Source organism: Exophiala bonariae (assembly GCF_035927105.1).
Source record: "Exophiala bonariae strain CCFEE 5792 chromosome Unknown scaffold_19, whole genome shotgun sequence".
NCBI classification, from domain to species: domain Eukaryota; kingdom Fungi; phylum Ascomycota; class Eurotiomycetes; order Chaetothyriales; family Herpotrichiellaceae; genus Exophiala; species Exophiala bonariae.
Genome location: NW_027042494.1, coordinates 330,951 through 347,808, shown reverse-complemented (window position 1 = coordinate 347,808; position 16,858 = coordinate 330,951). Strand labels below are relative to the sequence as shown.

The 16,858-nt window shown below is 49.8% G+C and overlaps 7 protein-coding genes across 7 annotated transcripts; 3 read left to right on the top strand and 4 right to left on the bottom strand.

The window, feature by feature from the left end:
• Positions 1–848: 848 nt before the first annotated feature.
• Positions 849–2,228, bottom strand: LTR84_004354 (uncharacterized protein; the record flags this gene model as incomplete). Its single annotated transcript, XM_064847931.1, has 1 exon — positions 849–2,228. The coding sequence occupies one exon, from the start codon at positions 2,226–2,228 to the stop codon at positions 849–851; it is 1,380 nt and encodes a 459-aa protein (XP_064704470.1).
• A 621-nt stretch (positions 2,229–2,849) lies between these two features.
• On the top strand, positions 2,850–3,727 carry LTR84_004353 (uncharacterized protein; the record flags this gene model as incomplete). Its single annotated transcript, XM_064847930.1, has 2 exons — positions 2,850–2,858; positions 2,906–3,727. 2 exons carry the CDS (start codon positions 2,850–2,852, stop codon positions 3,725–3,727), a joined length of 831 nt encoding a protein of 276 aa, XP_064704469.1.
• Positions 3,728–4,108: 381 nt separating this feature from the next.
• On the bottom strand, positions 4,109–5,838 carry LTR84_004352 (uncharacterized protein; the record flags this gene model as incomplete). The annotated part of the gene is made up of 2 exons (XM_064847929.1): positions 4,109–5,169; positions 5,226–5,838. The coding sequence occupies 2 exons, from the start codon at positions 5,836–5,838 to the stop codon at positions 4,109–4,111; spliced, it is 1,674 nt and encodes a 557-aa protein (XP_064704468.1).
• Positions 5,839–6,943: 1,105 nt separating this feature from the next.
• On the top strand, positions 6,944–8,068 carry LTR84_004351 (uncharacterized protein; the record flags this gene model as incomplete). Its single annotated transcript, XM_064847928.1, has 1 exon — positions 6,944–8,068. One exon carries the CDS (start codon positions 6,944–6,946, stop codon positions 8,066–8,068), a length of 1,125 nt encoding a protein of 374 aa, XP_064704467.1.
• A 366-nt stretch (positions 8,069–8,434) lies between these two features.
• Positions 8,435–8,850, bottom strand: LTR84_004350 (uncharacterized protein; the record flags this gene model as incomplete). The annotated part of the gene is made up of 2 exons (XM_064847927.1): positions 8,435–8,551; positions 8,644–8,850. 2 exons carry the CDS (start codon positions 8,848–8,850, stop codon positions 8,435–8,437), a joined length of 324 nt encoding a protein of 107 aa, XP_064704466.1.
• Positions 8,851–12,828: 3,978 nt separating this feature from the next.
• On the top strand, positions 12,829–14,829 carry LTR84_004349 (uncharacterized protein; the record flags this gene model as incomplete). Its single annotated transcript, XM_064847926.1, has 1 exon — positions 12,829–14,829. One exon carries the CDS (start codon positions 12,829–12,831, stop codon positions 14,827–14,829), a length of 2,001 nt encoding a protein of 666 aa, XP_064704465.1.
• A 583-nt stretch (positions 14,830–15,412) lies between these two features.
• GPI14 (GPI mannosyltransferase 1) lies at positions 15,413–16,816 on the bottom strand (the record flags this gene model as incomplete). Its single annotated transcript, XM_064847925.1, has 1 exon — positions 15,413–16,816. The coding sequence occupies one exon, from the start codon at positions 16,814–16,816 to the stop codon at positions 15,413–15,415; it is 1,404 nt and encodes a 467-aa protein (XP_064704464.1).
• Positions 16,817–16,858: the final 42 nt, after the last annotated feature.

Here is a 16,858-nt window from a genome sequence, read left to right as displayed (position 1 = left end):
TGACACTGCAAGCCAGTAGTATTGATGCAGCGAATGCTACGTTTGTGGCAGTAATCGCATGCTCGCGTGATACGTCTTGACTTGGTCGTCTGCCGTCCGGAGGCCGACATGACGTTCACCCAAGTGCAGATCTGTGGCCTCTCTTACCACCACAAATACACTGTAAGAGAAACAAGGCTACTCGTGACTGACAAAGGACCAGAAATGCAGCACCGGAGGTAGAAATTGAGTTGGTCCGTAGCGTGAAGAAACGATGTTTGCCGGGCAAACAAGCTGTTTTAGATACATAGGGGGCAATGTGAATACCTAGATCCCTACCTAGCTAGGTAGGCAAGGTAGCCGCAAGTTTTCATGTTGCTGTTTGCCAACACCACTAGGCCTCAATAGGACTAATGCTGCCAAGACATGCATTTGGCCTAAACCGTGCTCTAGAACAGCACTCGGCCTCTTCTGGATGTATCTAGGTTGGTAGAATCAACTTATCACTTGGACATCACATTGCGTATATACGTATATACGCGTATGACACCGATTTTCAGTTGAATTGTTTTATTTCCCTAGGTGAGTATTGAGCTCTCCAACCACTCTCAGCAATTTTGAGACACAGAAATGCATTCACGGCGCGTGATGGAGGGTTCATGGTAGAGGGGGCAAATCAGCCTGTGGCGCTTCAAGTTTTGCCGCCTGTCTATCTACCCAAACCTCGCCACACGTTCATGCAAATCCTCCACTTCCTCTGGTAAAGGAGGGTTACTGGGACAGAGGTACGAAAACGAAAATCCCACGCTTTGCAGCTTCTGCCTCAACGCCCCCAGGATAAATTCCCCACAAAGTCGTGACAAATATGTTCACCACTTGTTGTTAAAGACCTTGCCTCTGATGTAATTCACCAAGTCCGTTACTGGTTCCAAATGTTCGCTCCCTGCGCCAAAATCCATTCCATGCTTCATAACCCGGCGATAATTCTCACCAGGACTGACCTTCCCAAGCACAAACTGTCTCTGTGTCTCCACCCTGGTCGGTACTGGGATACTCCGTCCCACAATTGCCTCCATTCCTTGCCATGCAAAAGTGATGGCTTCCTTTGCATCCGCCGGGATGCCAGCCTCGTCAAGCATCACGATTCGCGTATCAGGGAAAGCTTTTTGCATATATCGCGTGATGTTTGGATTTCTCGCTCCGCCACCGCACATGAAAATTTCTGCAAGAGGCCCGTACTGCTGTGGCATATATCTCTGGTAATGGTTGACAATGGCTTGCGCAGTGATGCGAGTTATTGTTGCGACAATGTCGTTTGCTGACAGTCCCTTGGCCTTGCCTTCTTCGATCAGTCTGTGCGCAATGGTATCCCTGAACACCTCGCGGCCTGTGGTCTTTGGTGGTTCAAGGTTGAAATACGGGAAATTTTGCAGGAAGTTGTCCACCATCTCCTGATCCACGGTCCCTGCAGCGCCCATCTCGCCATCCTTGTCGTACTCGCGCTCTCCGTTGGTAAAGTATCGCACTGCCGCATCAATGAAGACGTTGCCCGGGCCCGTGTCAAAGTCGAAAAAGTCTGGGTTCAATTTGCCTTCCTTATCCGGGGGAATGAAGCAGACATTCGCTATGCCACCGATATTCTGACATGCTCTAAGTTTGGTAGGGTGATGAAGAACTAGTGAGTCGAAGAATGCGATCAAAGGTGCGCCCTGTCGACCAGCTGCTTGGTCTGAGATCCGGAAATCTGTGACAGATGTGATTCCTGTTCTTGACGCAAGAATCGACCCTTCAGCCATCGTCAAAGCTGATTTGGTCTGACCTCGCTCTGGCATGCTTAGCAGCCAGATTGTCTGGCCGTGCGATCCCAATGCATCGATCTTCTCCAGAGGGACACCTTGTTTATGAGAGAACTCCTTCACAGCCGCAGCGAAGGTCTCGCCCAGCAGGACATTGACCTCCGACAACTCTTCGGGAGTTGTTCTGTTATGCAAGATCATTTCCATAACGCGTTTTTTGATCTTGGGCTCCAGCGGTACTTCATCATATGCAAGCAGCTCGAAATGCATTGGCGACTCAGGTGACTCTTGTCTAAACCGGCATAATGCGCAATCAATACCATCCATCGACGTGCCGGAATTTAGTCCAAGCACCGTTAAATCCAACCCTTTTTCATGATGGCCATTGGTGAAACCATTTGAATATCCGTTTGTCTGGCTGCCAAATTGACTGGTTGTTACTGAGGGTGACATGGTGACTGTGTTCTTGTGATTGATACCGAGATCTGAAGATCAAAGAAATTTGATTATTGGAAAAAGAAGTACTCATATCCAGAGTCAGCTTCCTGAAGGCGTCGCAATAATGTCTGGATGGGCATATTCAGGCAATTCGCCGAGCACTCCCTTCCAGACTTAATTAGCGCCTGGAAAGACCCTTTGGGATCAGCATGAGCAGGACTGGTCAACCAATAAACCCATTCAGCCTTTTAGCCGAGTCCAGCGAGGCGACCGCATCGGCATTATCAGCCGAACTTGCTCCACAGAAGCAAGGGTACCCCATCAGTTTACCTCCATTTCCCCTAATTTCAGTCCTCTTTCTCCATTTGCAAAGATACTACCAGTCACACCTCATTGATTCGTCGACGCAAGTGTCGTGGCAACCGCTCCCTGGGGCAATGCTAGAGAGGTGAATTTTTGATGGGCTTGAAATCAAAATGAGATCTGAGCACGTGACCTGTGCAATCACCATAAGGGGGAGCGTGTCCTGCTCATGACTATGCAACAGTGCTTGACAATCACCCTTTGAACAAGCACTAAAACCACCAGTACGTCCCGGTGAGGAGGATCTCTAAGCAGACAACCATTTTTCACGCAATGGATATGGTATGTATAGGAAGCATTCCGAGAACATAGATTGACAGGGTGTTTAGTTCGATTTGAAACATCAGACCGCAGTGATATCGGGAGCAGCTCGAGGACTCGGCCTTGCATTTGCAGAGACCCTCGCGTCAGCAGGCTGCAATATTGCCGTGTTGGACATCCTTCCCCAACCATCATCGGCATTACACGAATTGGGCTCACAACACAACGTCAAAGTCAAGTACTACTCCATTGACATCACTGTCCGCGACCACGTGGTCAGCACGCTCTCGAAGATTGTCCAGGACTTCGGCAGAGTTGACATCAACATTAACGCTGCCGGCGTCGTATCCGATGAATCCTTCTTAACAACGTCTGACAAAAATCTTCAACGCACCTTCGCCATCAACGTCAATGGGTTCTTCCTTGTTGCGCAAGCCTGCGCCAATGTCATGGTCGAACAGTACAAATCTCAGCACGGCGATGTACCTGCAAAGGACGCCACGACCGGGAGTATCGTCTTTATTGCCAGTATCGCCACCTACATCGCCAGCACCGCCCAGCAGATCTCATGTTACACAGCGTCTAAGGCTGCCATAAAGGGGCTTGTGAAACCGGTGGCAATGGAGTTATCCCGCTACGGAATTCGAGTCAACAGTCTCAGTCCCGGCTACACGATGACGGACATGATGCGCGGCTTGCAGACGGAGCAACCCGATCTGGTCAAGCAGTTTGAAAAGGAAACTTTGTTTGGGAGGATTGCGTTGCCGCAAGAGCTGAAAGGCGCGATTTTGTGGTTGTGCTCTTCCAAGGCGAGTGGTTGGTATACAGGCCAGGATTTACTGCTTGATGGTGGTGCGACTTCCTGGAAGCATCCTGCAGTTTTAAATTGAGTAGCAGGAGGCATTTCCCCGTCTGGAACCATAGATTAGTCACTTAGAAATTCTATATATCTCACAGAGGCGTATGAATTATAGTTATATATTCAAGAAATGACTGGAATGTTGATAGTATATTAATCCAACGATCTTTGGTTGACGAGCCACTGCTGCAGGGCTACAGGCATGCCATACATCACCGAAAGCTTTGGACACTCATAAACCCGGGCAATTTGAACTTGCAATTATGCAGTACACAAACTCTTGAAGGCTTAAGATCAGGTAACAAGTCAAATTTACACTATCTGCATATGGATGAATTATTTTCCTCTTTAACAATCCACCTCTCTCCTTTGATATGTAGGAACATATTGCCCCTCAACTACATCCCAGACATCATGGTGATGACTTTACAAAGGATGCCTCCACATGATCTTTCTCGGGATCAATCTTACCACGACTCTCTCCAACGGCACTAATCGACACTCGACTTGGATCCAACTTATCCTCACCATCAACTTCGTCGAGAAGCTTCCGGGCAGCGACCGCGATGTTTCCGCCAGCCTCAGCAACACGGCGGTTATACTCGGCCATGTTCTTGCTGACCAGCAGGGAGTCGCTGGCGAAGAGGAGGTCGACTTCTTCGAGCGAACGTCCTGCGGTCTCAGGGTAGAAGAAGTGGATGATAGGCATGACTACAAAGTTCATGCAGCCGAAGAAGATGAAAGACCACCATCCAATGTTGGAAAGCATAATTGGGATGACAAATGTTGTCACGCCACAGCCGATTGCCCAGCCTAGGATGGTGAACGAGTAGCCCTTTGCGCGGACCTCTTGGGGCCAGATCTCGGTCCCGTAAATCCAGCATGGCACGATGTTGAACATGGTGAAGAAAAAGACGAAGGTGAAGGTGAATGAGGACGCCGCTGTTCCGAGAGCCTGAGACTTCGAAGGATCGGACAGGACTCGATCCTGAGATGTCTTGATCAGGGCTGCCACCAGGAACAAGGATACACCCTGAATCAAGAAGGAAACCTGGAGACACAGCCTACGGCCCATGCGATCGATAACGAGGGCTGCCGCTGCAGTACCAATGACACCGGTGGTATTCAAAAGTCCTGACATCCAGGAAGCTTTGTAGGAGTCGAAGCTCGCAAGCTCAAAGAGTTGGGTGGCCCAGGATACCATGACCAAAATACCTGTCCACTGTTGAATCTGCTGAAGAGCCAATCCAAGGACAGCGCGACGGCCAAGATGAAGCTTGCCGGAGTAGCGACCGCCGAGAGCAATGTTGATATAGTTGTTTCGTTTGTGGTAGGAAGCCTCGACAACGGCGCTGATCAGTTCAACCTCTCTGATTATTTCTGGATCAGACGCATTTTTGTCACCACGGATCTTGCACAGGATTTCAATGGCCTCTGAGTCACGATGGTTTGCCATGAGCCACCTGGGAGATTCTGACATCCTGTTAGATTCACTCTCTCACTAAACTGCCAAAAGACTGATGACTCACCTGGGACAAAAGGGATAGCCACTGTAACAATCAACATGGGAATGCACATGAAGCCCAGAGGGAATCGCCATCTAAACTCATCGCCGCTGGTGCGGATTCCGAAATTGATCCAGTTGGCGAGGAAAATGCCGAGAAAGTTTGAGACGAAGACGAGAGAGAAAGTGGATCCTCGATCGTGGGCCTGAGTCAACTCCGACACCCAAGAGAGCATGATGTTGTTGATGAAACCGATCCCGAGCCCCGAAATGACTCTGGAGCAGATGAACATGTTAGAGTTGATCGAGCCGCATTGCAGGGCGGAGCCCAAAAGCGATAGAATAGAGCCAATGAAAGCAGCCTTCTTCCTTCCAAGCTTGTCACCAAGCCATCCACCGATGAAGGCCCCAAAAATTGCTCCAAAATAATATGCTGCAGCAAGACCGCCTTGCTTGGTGGTTTGGGTAACGGTAGAGTCGTGACCGATGCCGGACATGGCAATAAAGCCAGGGGTCCCAGAGACACTGCCGTAGACACCTTGATTGTAACCTTCGTAGATCAGGGCGACGGCGCTGACAAGATTGAGCAACAGCAAGACTCCCTTACCAGGGATGGCACGCCACGGTTGGAATCCCATGTTGATGGACGTCGTGTATGAATACAATGAACGGAATATTGGCAAGGGTAGATGCTTTCTTTGAGTATAAGACAATGCATGAGGTCCCAAGGTAGGGATGTGGAGATATATATATAGTATTCTGTGCAGAATGGATTCAAGGTCGTCATCCACATGGATCATAAAATGCCACTTGCCCGAGCTCCGGCCGCAGGGGGTTCATCCCCAGATTTTGCATGGCAGACTTATGTCACCCTCAGGTGTTTCTCCGCGAGTCTCCCACACAATCCACACTGTTGGGGACATGAAGCCAGTCTAGTTCAATCTATTGACCAGGTGTGATTGATCTCATTGACATGACAATAGGGGTTTGCAACCCCAAGCCCCATGAGCAGCAGAGGAAACCGAGAATAAGCTTACGAGAATCTGGGCATAAAGGTGACTCTAAGGGGCTAAACGGCTAAAAGGCTAAACAGTCAAGAAAGAAATTGTCCGAATCTTTGCAGTGACCAGACTAGTCAACTTAGTAATAAAAATGAGGAAGAGAGGGGATTGTGGAGAGTGGTGGAGTGGAGTTTGTTTCCGGCAAATAGGATTCGGCTACTAGCCCATCGTCCGGGGCAAACATCCGTGGAACAGAAGCAGAACAATTTGTTTTCTGGGGAGCTAAGTTGGGGGATTCGTTGGAGTCTGGCGGCGAGAACGAGCCGTTCATGATGAGACGTTCGGTCGTCGATTGAACCGTTCCGTTGTAGTTCGTTGCTGGCAATAGACATGATCACGGCTAAAAGGCTGATTCCAACATGTGCCATGACTCTAGAGACCAAAGCACGCCGTTCGACACATCTTTCTCTGCGATTCACTCTGTCCAATTGTGAAGAGTTAGATCAACTCTTATGTTGTCGCCTTGGCGCACCAGTGGAGGATGCTAGCTCTCTTCATCAGCCTCATAGCGCTCACAATATCGGTCCCGGACAAGCATTCGGCACTTAATTAACAGTCTTCCAGGAACGAGAACTATCTACTCGGCAGATCTGGAACCAGATAATCCAAGAGAACAATTCTGCTGTTCCGGACGAGGCATCACGAATACTTCAAATCAAAAGTCTACGAAAGTTGCATTCCAATGGAAGGAAAGCAGACATGCCGTTGGGCGGCACTTTCCCTATCCAGCATTGCTTCAACCTTCCTGCCTGATCTACTCGGGCGGGAAGATGCACAATATGAACACAAGCTGGTCGCAATTAGTACGACGGGCACAAATGAACGCGCCCAGAAATGGTTCAAAGACAACAAGATTCCTGATTCTGAATCCGTAACGGTCTACAACTCATGGCAGACGATGCTGGAGCAGGGCGATTTCGACATCGTATACATCTCAACACCGCACCCATTGCATTATGAAGAGATAATGAAAGGCCTCGAGTGCAAAAGAAACATCCTAGTCGAGAAGCCAGCGACCATGAATGCTGCGCAATACCGAAAATGCATCGAACTTGCGAATCGGCAGGGTGTCGTCCTCATGGAAGCCATGTGGACACGCTATTTACCTGCCACGAGGTATCTGACAGAAGAGCTCTTGCCCAAGATTGGAAAGGTGAGGAGGGTGTACTCCGATTTCTCATTTCCCATCGTTGGATCGGACCTCCAAGACACATCTCGATTTCTCGATAAAACAGCTGGTGCGGGTGCTCTACTAGACCAGGGCGTATATGCCCTGACTTGGGCGGATCTTGCACTCAATGGAGTGGAGGTCGGTGAAACCAAAGTGCTGCACTGCAGTTCTTGGAGCGTTCCTGAGAGGCCTGGTGAGGTTGACGACATCAACACTGTCGTGCTCGCGAATAAGGGTGCCACCGCTATCGTCACCACCAGCATGACTCTCCCAGGGTCGAGCAAGCCTCCGTTCTACGTTCGCCTGGGTGCGCAGAAAGCCGCTCCTTCTGTCAGGATTGAAGCCACAGAGGCATCGGTGGCTATTCCGTTCCCACCCATCCGACCTGAGGAGTTGCATGTGCAGTGGTATGGGTCTGCCCACTTGAACGAGGATGGCACGGAAAAGAACGAGGTAATCAAGAAACCTGTCAGTGGTTGGGGAATCTGGTATCAGGCGGATGTCATAGCGGCGGCAGTATTCAACAAACAACCGTGTGTGATAGGGGCGGAGGAGAGTCTCAGGGTACTGGCATGGATGGATGATGCCAGGCGACTAGGAGGCATAACATACGACCAAAAGTTGGAGCAACTTTAGATGGCCTCCGATCATATAGGCATAAGCTAGCATAGTAAAACATGCATTTGGAAGATTTACAGCTCTGTCAAATGGCAAGCTCCATGCGGCTCGCCCGCGGTGAGGCTGATTCCCCGTTGATCAAGATGGATGATTAGTGTCACTCCTCGAAGGATGATGGAAGTAGTAGCAGGATAAGGAGTCACATAGCCCAACACTTAAGCCACCCGGTGTTAACAGTACCACGGGTTTCCTTCTGCCCAGTAAGAACTAACCCGAAGCGGAAACCGAAGGTTTGAAAGATCAAATCGAAAAGATATTCATAAAAGACAAGACCTCACACTGGTGCCGGAGAGAGACGACCGAGGATACGATTGCGTTTTATGCCTATCTACGATATAAACCTCCCATGTTCCTCTCCAAACTGCGGTGGGCCTCTTTCAAGTTATTCAGCTTGGAATCTAGCTTCCTGAGCTTGTCACCGGCACCGCCCCGTCCGTGGCTCTGAAAATACGAGTTAGCTATTGCTTATAGAGATTGGACACTTCATGCAGCTTCGTTGCAGAAGAATGCAAACCAAAAGGCGGCCTACTCACATTCTCATCCGGAGGGGTCTCCTGCAGCTCATTGAGTTCATTCTTGATCTTTTCCTCGGCCTCAATGAATTCCTGAACCATTGCCCGACATTCCTTGATCAACTGAGTGTTCCGATGATCTGGGTTCCCGTCTCTTGCTTCTATTTCCGCTCGCTGACTTAGATCACGAGCTTTGTCGACCATTGGTTGCACATCGATGTTGGACATGATTGTAGTTGTGACTTGTTGTAGATATTTCGTTTTTGGTCGCTCCTAACTAGGGATTTGGCAACGATATGGTGTCGCTAGTGATGTATTCTTAATCCCACTCTCGTTCTGTAGATAGTCGGAGTTGTACCGCTTACCTTGTCTGTTTATGTAGTGAAATCTGCCACGAAGAGACTATTCAATTCTCTCAAAGCAAAGAGTGTTGTACAATTCTGAAAGAGATGGAGAAATACTTGAGAGATTTTGTATCTGTGACACTGGGGCGAGATCAATCTATATCTCGCTTAGGAACGCGGCTTGGGTTGAGATGGTGTAATCATTGAACCTACTCAAGGGTCTAGAACTGAAAGTCTGTGCTGAAAGAGGGTGTCTTCGCCTTGGCTTAGTCCTTCTCAGCATGAATTAAGTCTTGCATTCAGCAGCTGGCCAGAGGATGAGCAATTATTATGAATTGTGGACACTTGAGCTTTGTTACAGGCTGTGTTGATGGCCAACGATAGTCAATTTAGTCTCGAATGAGTTTATTTTCAGCAGACTTATCTCGGCAGACCCCCCAGTCTACATTATCAATTCACAATAGTAACAGTACTGCAGAAGACCGACTGGGCCTTCAGATGAACGGCGATTCCAACGATCACGGGGAATCTCTGCCGCTATGTAACCTTCTCAAGCCTCATGAATATCCTCACCATTCATAAGCCTATTAAAGATCTACTTCCCAGCTTGGTGTACACCGTCTTTATGACTCGCAATTGGATGCTGGGATCTTAGACGGACGTCCCTTCATTCCACTTAGATAATTCAAGTATACAACCCCTAAGACGGCGCTCAACCCCTTGCAGCTTGCCCAAATCTTCGCGCGCAGTCTGGTTCACTTGGTACGAATCCTTCGCATCGCTAGGGAAGCCTCCCTGGCGGAACCCCGAATCATGCTGATCTTTCTCTTTCTTTTGGATGTATTGCACCAAATCTTCAAACAGCGGGTCGTGCGTCTGATGCTAATATCAAGAAATTGGTAAGTTATGGAGTTCACGCGATAAACGGCGATGGATGAACGGGCAGTAGGGGCCATCGATTGCTCACTGTTAATCCCGATTGTGCTTGTATCGGACGAGATAGCCCAGCACCCATTTGAGTTTCACTTTCGACCTTCTTAGTGGCGGAGGTGATCTGTTGAGCCTTTTCATGGCAAGTTATAAGGAGCTCAGTGATTTCTCGTCTTGTTAGGTTTGTCCTCTGAAGAGCTTCGGACACTTGTCTCTCCGTGTTCTCAGCTTCTCGAATAAGACGCCGCACATCAAATTCTTCAGAGCCAGTAATGAAAGCGGGCAATTGTCCGCTTCTTGTAGCTCCGTAGGATGGGGGTGGTGGATATATGGCTGCCATAGATTGAGGTAATTGGTAGACCTCCCAGCTAAAGCTCAATCAAGAAATCACGCAAAAAGGAGTTGGCGTGATCGATGCTGATGACCAGAACCAATCTAGACAATACTGAGAATCATTTCTCATATGCTGTGAGTATGAGTGTTAGAAGACATCCTAGGGGCGATCTTGGTCTTAATGCTCAAGCGCCCTTCCGCTATTCGATGTCCGGGGCGAGATCGTTCCATGTTACCGGTTCGCTTGTGAAGGACATTGCATTGGCGAAACTCAGAGTTTGCGGCTGAGCTGAAGTATCTTGCGTCAAGCTCTAGACCCTAGCTAGGCCTCCAAAGGGTGGCGCTGTGAAGCGTTCGTCTCCTCAATTCGTACCGGTCGCTCAATCCCAGAGATGATATCGACCACAAGGGTCTCATGCAACTGGGCACCAAGAGAGCTGGCGCTCGCGACCGTCAGTGATGGTTTTCCATTCGTCAGTCCGGATACGTTTATAAATGATGCATCCGCCTGGTTGCTGAAAGCTGAGTGCCAAGTGAAGGAGCTTGGCGCATCGACGTCTAGAACAGAGGTGGCTGGCGCACGCGCTTCGTTCCACACCTCCCGCGTCCAGGCCAAAGATTAAGTTCTGCCCAAAATCCTGATAGAGGCTAGCAATGTAGATGTTCTTTCCTTTTACAGCGATGGGAGGAGCATTCCAGGATAGCCAAGACCTTTTGGAGGAGCGCCTCCACGCGGTGTTATGCACAATGGGAAAGGGCTCCTCGGGCCTGAACACGAACCAACCAAGTCCATTTCTGGAATCTGGAGTACTTCGATAGATCGGAGCATCCGTGCCTTTGTCGAATGGATACTTAAGTACCTACCTCTGGCTCACTGGTAAATGGAGCCAAGACCGATTAGCTTTCGCCCTTGCTCTTGGCCTGCCTTCAGCTGTAAAGTTTTATGAAGGGCTCTTTTCAACCTGGAAATTCTCTGCCCAGTTCGTCGGGAAATGTCTGCTAAACCCTGAACTTGACCGATCAAGGAAGTATTAAGCGTATGTTCAACTGTGCATCGTGGTCTCGATCCTGACAGGACGGCTGATTCTTGCAGCGTATGTTTAGGATACGGCTACCGGCTGAGGAAAGATAGCCCCGTGGTTTCGCAGCTCTGTGAGATGGTATGAGAGAGGAAAGCGCCATCTGCTTGTGCCTTAGAGTCCTGATCATGCCTTCATGATGTCGATGAGAAGCATTCATGTATGTATGCCCGGGCCTGGTTTCCAGAGCCACAAAGCGTATAAAGCTTTGTAGAAGTCCAAGAAATGCATTTGGCAGTTCCAGCCAGTCCTAAGGTGCTTCACGAGCGAAAGCGGGACTGAAGTCTTGATATGCTCACCAGTTGCCTTTTCATATAATGCGTTTTGGTTTTGATAGTACTGGCCACTACTAGAGAAGGAGTTGAGTCGGAGGTGGACAGAAGACAATCTATATGTATATTGATAGCCTGAAGAGATATGATCCCTTGCATGTGGTTCTATCTGATGTGGAAGATTTCAACGGTCGAACATATAGGCAGGCAACGAGTGTCAGGTGAGGGTAAAAAAGGCGTGTCAATGAATGTGTCAAATTGTGAAGGAGTTTGATTGCGCAATTTGCCGTTATCAATTTCCTTCAACTGGATACAGACAGACAGGGATCGTTCCTGCAAGCATAACCTTGAAATATCCGGTGCATTTAGCTCCGTACTGCGAGACCTCTATGCATGGCAAGAGGGACTCTCAGGTTCACGGAAAATCCAGCTAGTTTGGCACTTTGCAAGTTTCTTGATTTATCTAGGGGCTGAAGGAGGCTGTCCTTCGATCATAACGGTTTCGCTTGGCAAGGCTGTAGGGGAAGGGATACCAGTGGCTAATGGCTGAGCCTGTAAGCGCCTAAAGGGACTACGGAATGAGGCTGTGCTTAGGCTGTCGCTGCTGACTCGTTTGTTACGGAGGCTAAGGTGGCTAAGGAGGCTCCGGCGGCAGATTCACCACCTAAAACACCAGCAAGTAAATACTAGAGAGCCACCGCTCTTCACTGTTAACCGACATCTGGACTTCTTTTCAGCTCCCTCCACTCTACATAGTCACGCACCAACAAAATCCACAAATATAACATCAACATACTATATACGTTAACAATTTTTCACCTCCTTACTAAGATTTGTGTCTGAATAACCCAAGTGCTGAGCTCACCCCCCGTGACCGGTTTCCCCGCTGGGACAGCCCCGAGGACCTCAGCCACAGCCGCCAAAAACATCTCATCCCCGACCCGAGTTCCATCTTGGTATCCCCCGGCTGATATTTTCACTACCACTGCACTGCAGTGTCCACGTCCGCCTATTCGTGCAACCACAAGGCATACATCTTGGAATACGAGGCATTTATTTGCAGCCTGATCTATTCATCTACCATAATCATTCACTGTCACGCTATCTTACAACACACCTCACAACACATAACACATGCGCACACCTCTTCGGTCCTACCTGCCTACGCCTGCTGCGGCAACAGACGCTCGCTTTGACCTCTGTCCAGCACAATCGCATGTCCGACGTCTGTAGTATCAGCGATTCATCATGCGCGTCCAGGAGATGGTTCTGGACAACGACTCGAGCGAGTCACAAGATCTTTATGAACACCACTTCTCCTCCATGTCCAAATACTCGAGATCCGATGTTCGATTTCCTCCCTTGTCCACTCCTCGAAGACGCGCTCCTTCAATCACTTCTATTCAGGATCTGAACACCACTGACCAGCCTCGTGGTCAGTCTGTCGGGGTATTGACTATTAAGGCTACCAACACACCCCTACAGGAGATGAATCAGCTCAACATCCAAATGCAAGATGACTCGGATATGCATGACCCCGAAGAAGCAGATAGACAAGATCAACAGTCAGAACTAGAATCAGAACCAGAACCCACAAATTCCCTAGAAGATCTACCCCTCGAGGTACAGGGGAGAATTCTCGACCACATCTTTGGGGATATGCATTCCATTTATGCCGGGTCCACATCATTACGAGGCAAGAGTGTGTCATCACTCATGAGACATCCAAGAAGGAAAGCCGTGTCGGATTTGGCTTTGGTATCTGCTTCTTGGAGAGAATTGGTCCAGGAACGAATCTACCGCCATATCAAAATCAAGGGTACCCGAACCGGTCTTGACGATTCCAAAGAATACTTTGTCAATCATCTTCATCTGACAAAACATGTTCGCCATATTGAATTCTGGGTTCCCGTATGGGGCGACAAGGCAGCCTTTGACAATCGTTCCCTTGATACGTTACTTCCAGGAGGTAATGACCGTGCGGCTAACCTCCAACTGGCACACCAAGCCAACGATGGTCTCTTCCCGGCTAATGACCTTCTCGGCTTCGGCTTCAAACTCTCAGCCTACAGTGCCACTCTCTCCCAAATCTTCTCCCATATCGCCTGTTTCTTTCCCGAAGCCCGTGTCTTCACCCTCGAGGGCGGCCACTGCAAGAAGTCTAACATGATCCGACATTTTCCCAAGGTGCTCTTTACCCCACCCCACCGAGCCCTAGAACAACTTCCCAACATTCGTACCTTTGCGATGCGTGGCGCCTGGAATATCATGCGTGAACACAAGCACTGGAGAAATCTCGAGCAAGCTCTCCCTAACGTCGAAGAATGGCACTGTGGCTACGCAAAACCCCGCCCCGAAGCAGACATGACCATAAACGATATCCTCTACGACCTACCCACCCGTTTCCGCCACGTCAACATCTCCCTTGATGGTATGTACAGCAAAGATCCCACGACACTCGGCTCCTCCTTCTTCCCACCCGGCGGTCAGCCGCACCTCTGCGAACGTCTTGGCCCTGTCTTACCTGACTTGGAATCCCTCTCCTTCACCGGCAAGATCTGTGAATGCATGTGGAGTTCAGCGATCTCAGCCCTCCAATCCACCTCATCTCGAACCAGCCAACCTCCACGCCTGAAGGCTCTCGAAATCGTCGTAAAATCCTGCTGCCGGCAGCGCGTCACGGAAGTCGATCCGGAGACGGGCGAAACCATTACGCACGAACTGGGAGGCATCATCGCAGACGGCGCGGGCATCACGAACCTCGTTTTCATCCGCGCATTCGAACGCCTCGTGCTTGCCACCGTTGAAGCGCTCCCTTTCTTTCCCAGTCTCGAATATGTCCGCATCCGCTTCATAGATCTCGACAGTCCGTGTACTCTCCTCAATCCATATTGGCAGCTGGAAGGCGGCAGGGTGTATGGGATATGGAACGAGGAGATCGTGGAGCGCCTTGGGGAGGTCAGGCCTGGCGTGTTCTACGAGGAACTCGGAGACGGAATCGAATACTCTGGCTGGACTAAGGCTCACGGGCGTGGTGGGTCAAGGAGCGGCAGTGGGAGTGGCGATGTCGGATCAGGGCCGGGCTCGTCCGCCAACAATGGCATGGCTTCTGCTAATGGCGGTGCCGGTAACAATGGCTCCGCTAACGGCGGTGGCAGTGGGAGTACCTGCTCGCTGTATCCCAAGTGGAAGCCTCGGAGTATCAAGACGAGTAGCTACAAGATCGTTGCTGAGGCGAGGGGCGCCTGACCTTGATTTCATTTTGTCGCTACTCTCCAATACGTTGCTGAGCGATGGACTCGTGGAGCTGTCTGTCTACCTGTGGTTCTTTTGAGAGCGAAATTAGCGAGGGGCGCGGAATTGGCGAATTGAATTGAATTGAATGTATTGGATTGCGTTGGCTTAGGAAAGAGAAATGGAATGCAATGCAATCGGCTGGGCTTGAGACGGGGTCAAGTCTATCTATTTTACTATCAGATTCACCCCAAATGACACTCTGGATATGAACAATGCATGCGGGAAATAGAAGAACAATGTAAAGGCAATCACTGTACAATTGACCTGGTCGGCCATTCGTTTCGTTCGCTGCACTAAATATATGACTGTATAGGTGCTTTCACTCGTGAACTTCGGCATGATCACGAGGACAGAACCTCGTCACTATCGTCCGATGCAGAGTGCGCGGTCATACGGGGTTACGACGTGCTGCCTTCGATTCTCTCCCTTTATTGAGTGTCTGGTTATGGTGAATCGCGCGGGTTGTATCATGCATTGGGCCGAACAGATGCTCCCAACTCTCAGAATCATCTTGAGCAATTTTGTGCACCATAGTTTAATTACTCTTCAGTGTCCGATTTCTCGGACCCAGGTGCACGGATTTGGTCGAGCTGACGTCGAGCTTACTTGTCTTGCGAGCGCCAGTGGTCGCTGGCAGGGGAGCTGGTAGTGGTTTCAGTGAGGTGGAGCTTGGTTCTGCCTCAGCTCGCAATGATCTGCCTTTCGCGCCGTTCTTCAGCACATCCGACACGATGATTCCCAAGATCCAACAGTTGATGATGAAGAAGCCCAGTCCCGCGGCGAAAAGCCCCGGCACGAATGTACTCCGTCCGAGGAACTCCAACTGGTATCCCTGCTGGAGCCAGGCGGCTTGGCCGAGGATCCAAAGCACGAGGGCTATGGTCCCGAGTTTGGGACGAGCAAGGAGAGATGAGTGTGGCAGGTACAGTGGGAGGAAAATCAAATACCACAGGAAATACTGCGAGGTGCAGACTTTGTTGAAGGTGACGAAGGCGAGCGTCTGCGCGAGCATGGTGGTTGGGAGGTCGTGTTTGGATAAGGCCAGTGGGAGGAGAACCGTGGAGAGAAGGAGTTGTGGGATGAATGCTACGGATTCAAATGAGAATGAGAGGGCGGGAGAGGTTGCTGAATGGGCGGAGGAGATGTACAATAAGGTGTTGTAGGGAGAAAAATTGTGACGGTGGTCGATGCGTGTGAAATGGTGGAGGAATGTGTGATGGAGGAAAGGTGGGCCGTAGATCTTGTACATGAGGATGTTAAGGGTGGTGAAGGTTAAGAGGGACGTGGTCAGGAGTAATATGCGTCGTGTGTTGAAGAAGCGGATTATGCTCTGAAAGGAGGATGCTGAACCTGAGGCTGATGTGGTCTCTAGGATCCATAGCATACTGACTCCATAGATGAAGGGATATATCTTGAAATGAACACTCAAGCCGAGTAGAACACCGGAGAGAGCAATCTGGTTTGTCTCAAAGGCACCCAAGAGAGCCATGACCAGGACGCATAATAGACCCTCACTGCTCCCTCGAGTGCTGATGTTCGCAACCATAGGATTGAGCAGCCATACACTGGCATACTTCAACGCATGCTGCTCATCCATTCCCCTCTTCTTTAACAAAGTCAGAATGAGCCATCCAGCAATCAGGTCCGAGAGGGCAAACAAGGCCTTGCCGAAATGAAACCACAGGCCTCCCCATGTGGTGGGTAACAGGATCCATGCTAACAACGGAGTGTAGCGATATGTGGCTCTATCGTAGGGTGAAGAATGTCTTGCGACAGCACGCGCAGCGTCTGTGAAGACATAATAGTCGATGTCTGTATATTTCAGGGCGGATACTGAATCTTGATATATGCCATAAACCATAAGAATTGCTCGGAGGAGGAAGCCTGAGAAAAAAACGAGAGGAGGGGAGGTGAATAGGGAAGATATCAAGGACGCCATTTCGGTGGCTGCATGACGGTTTCTTGCTGAGCACTCGCGCGG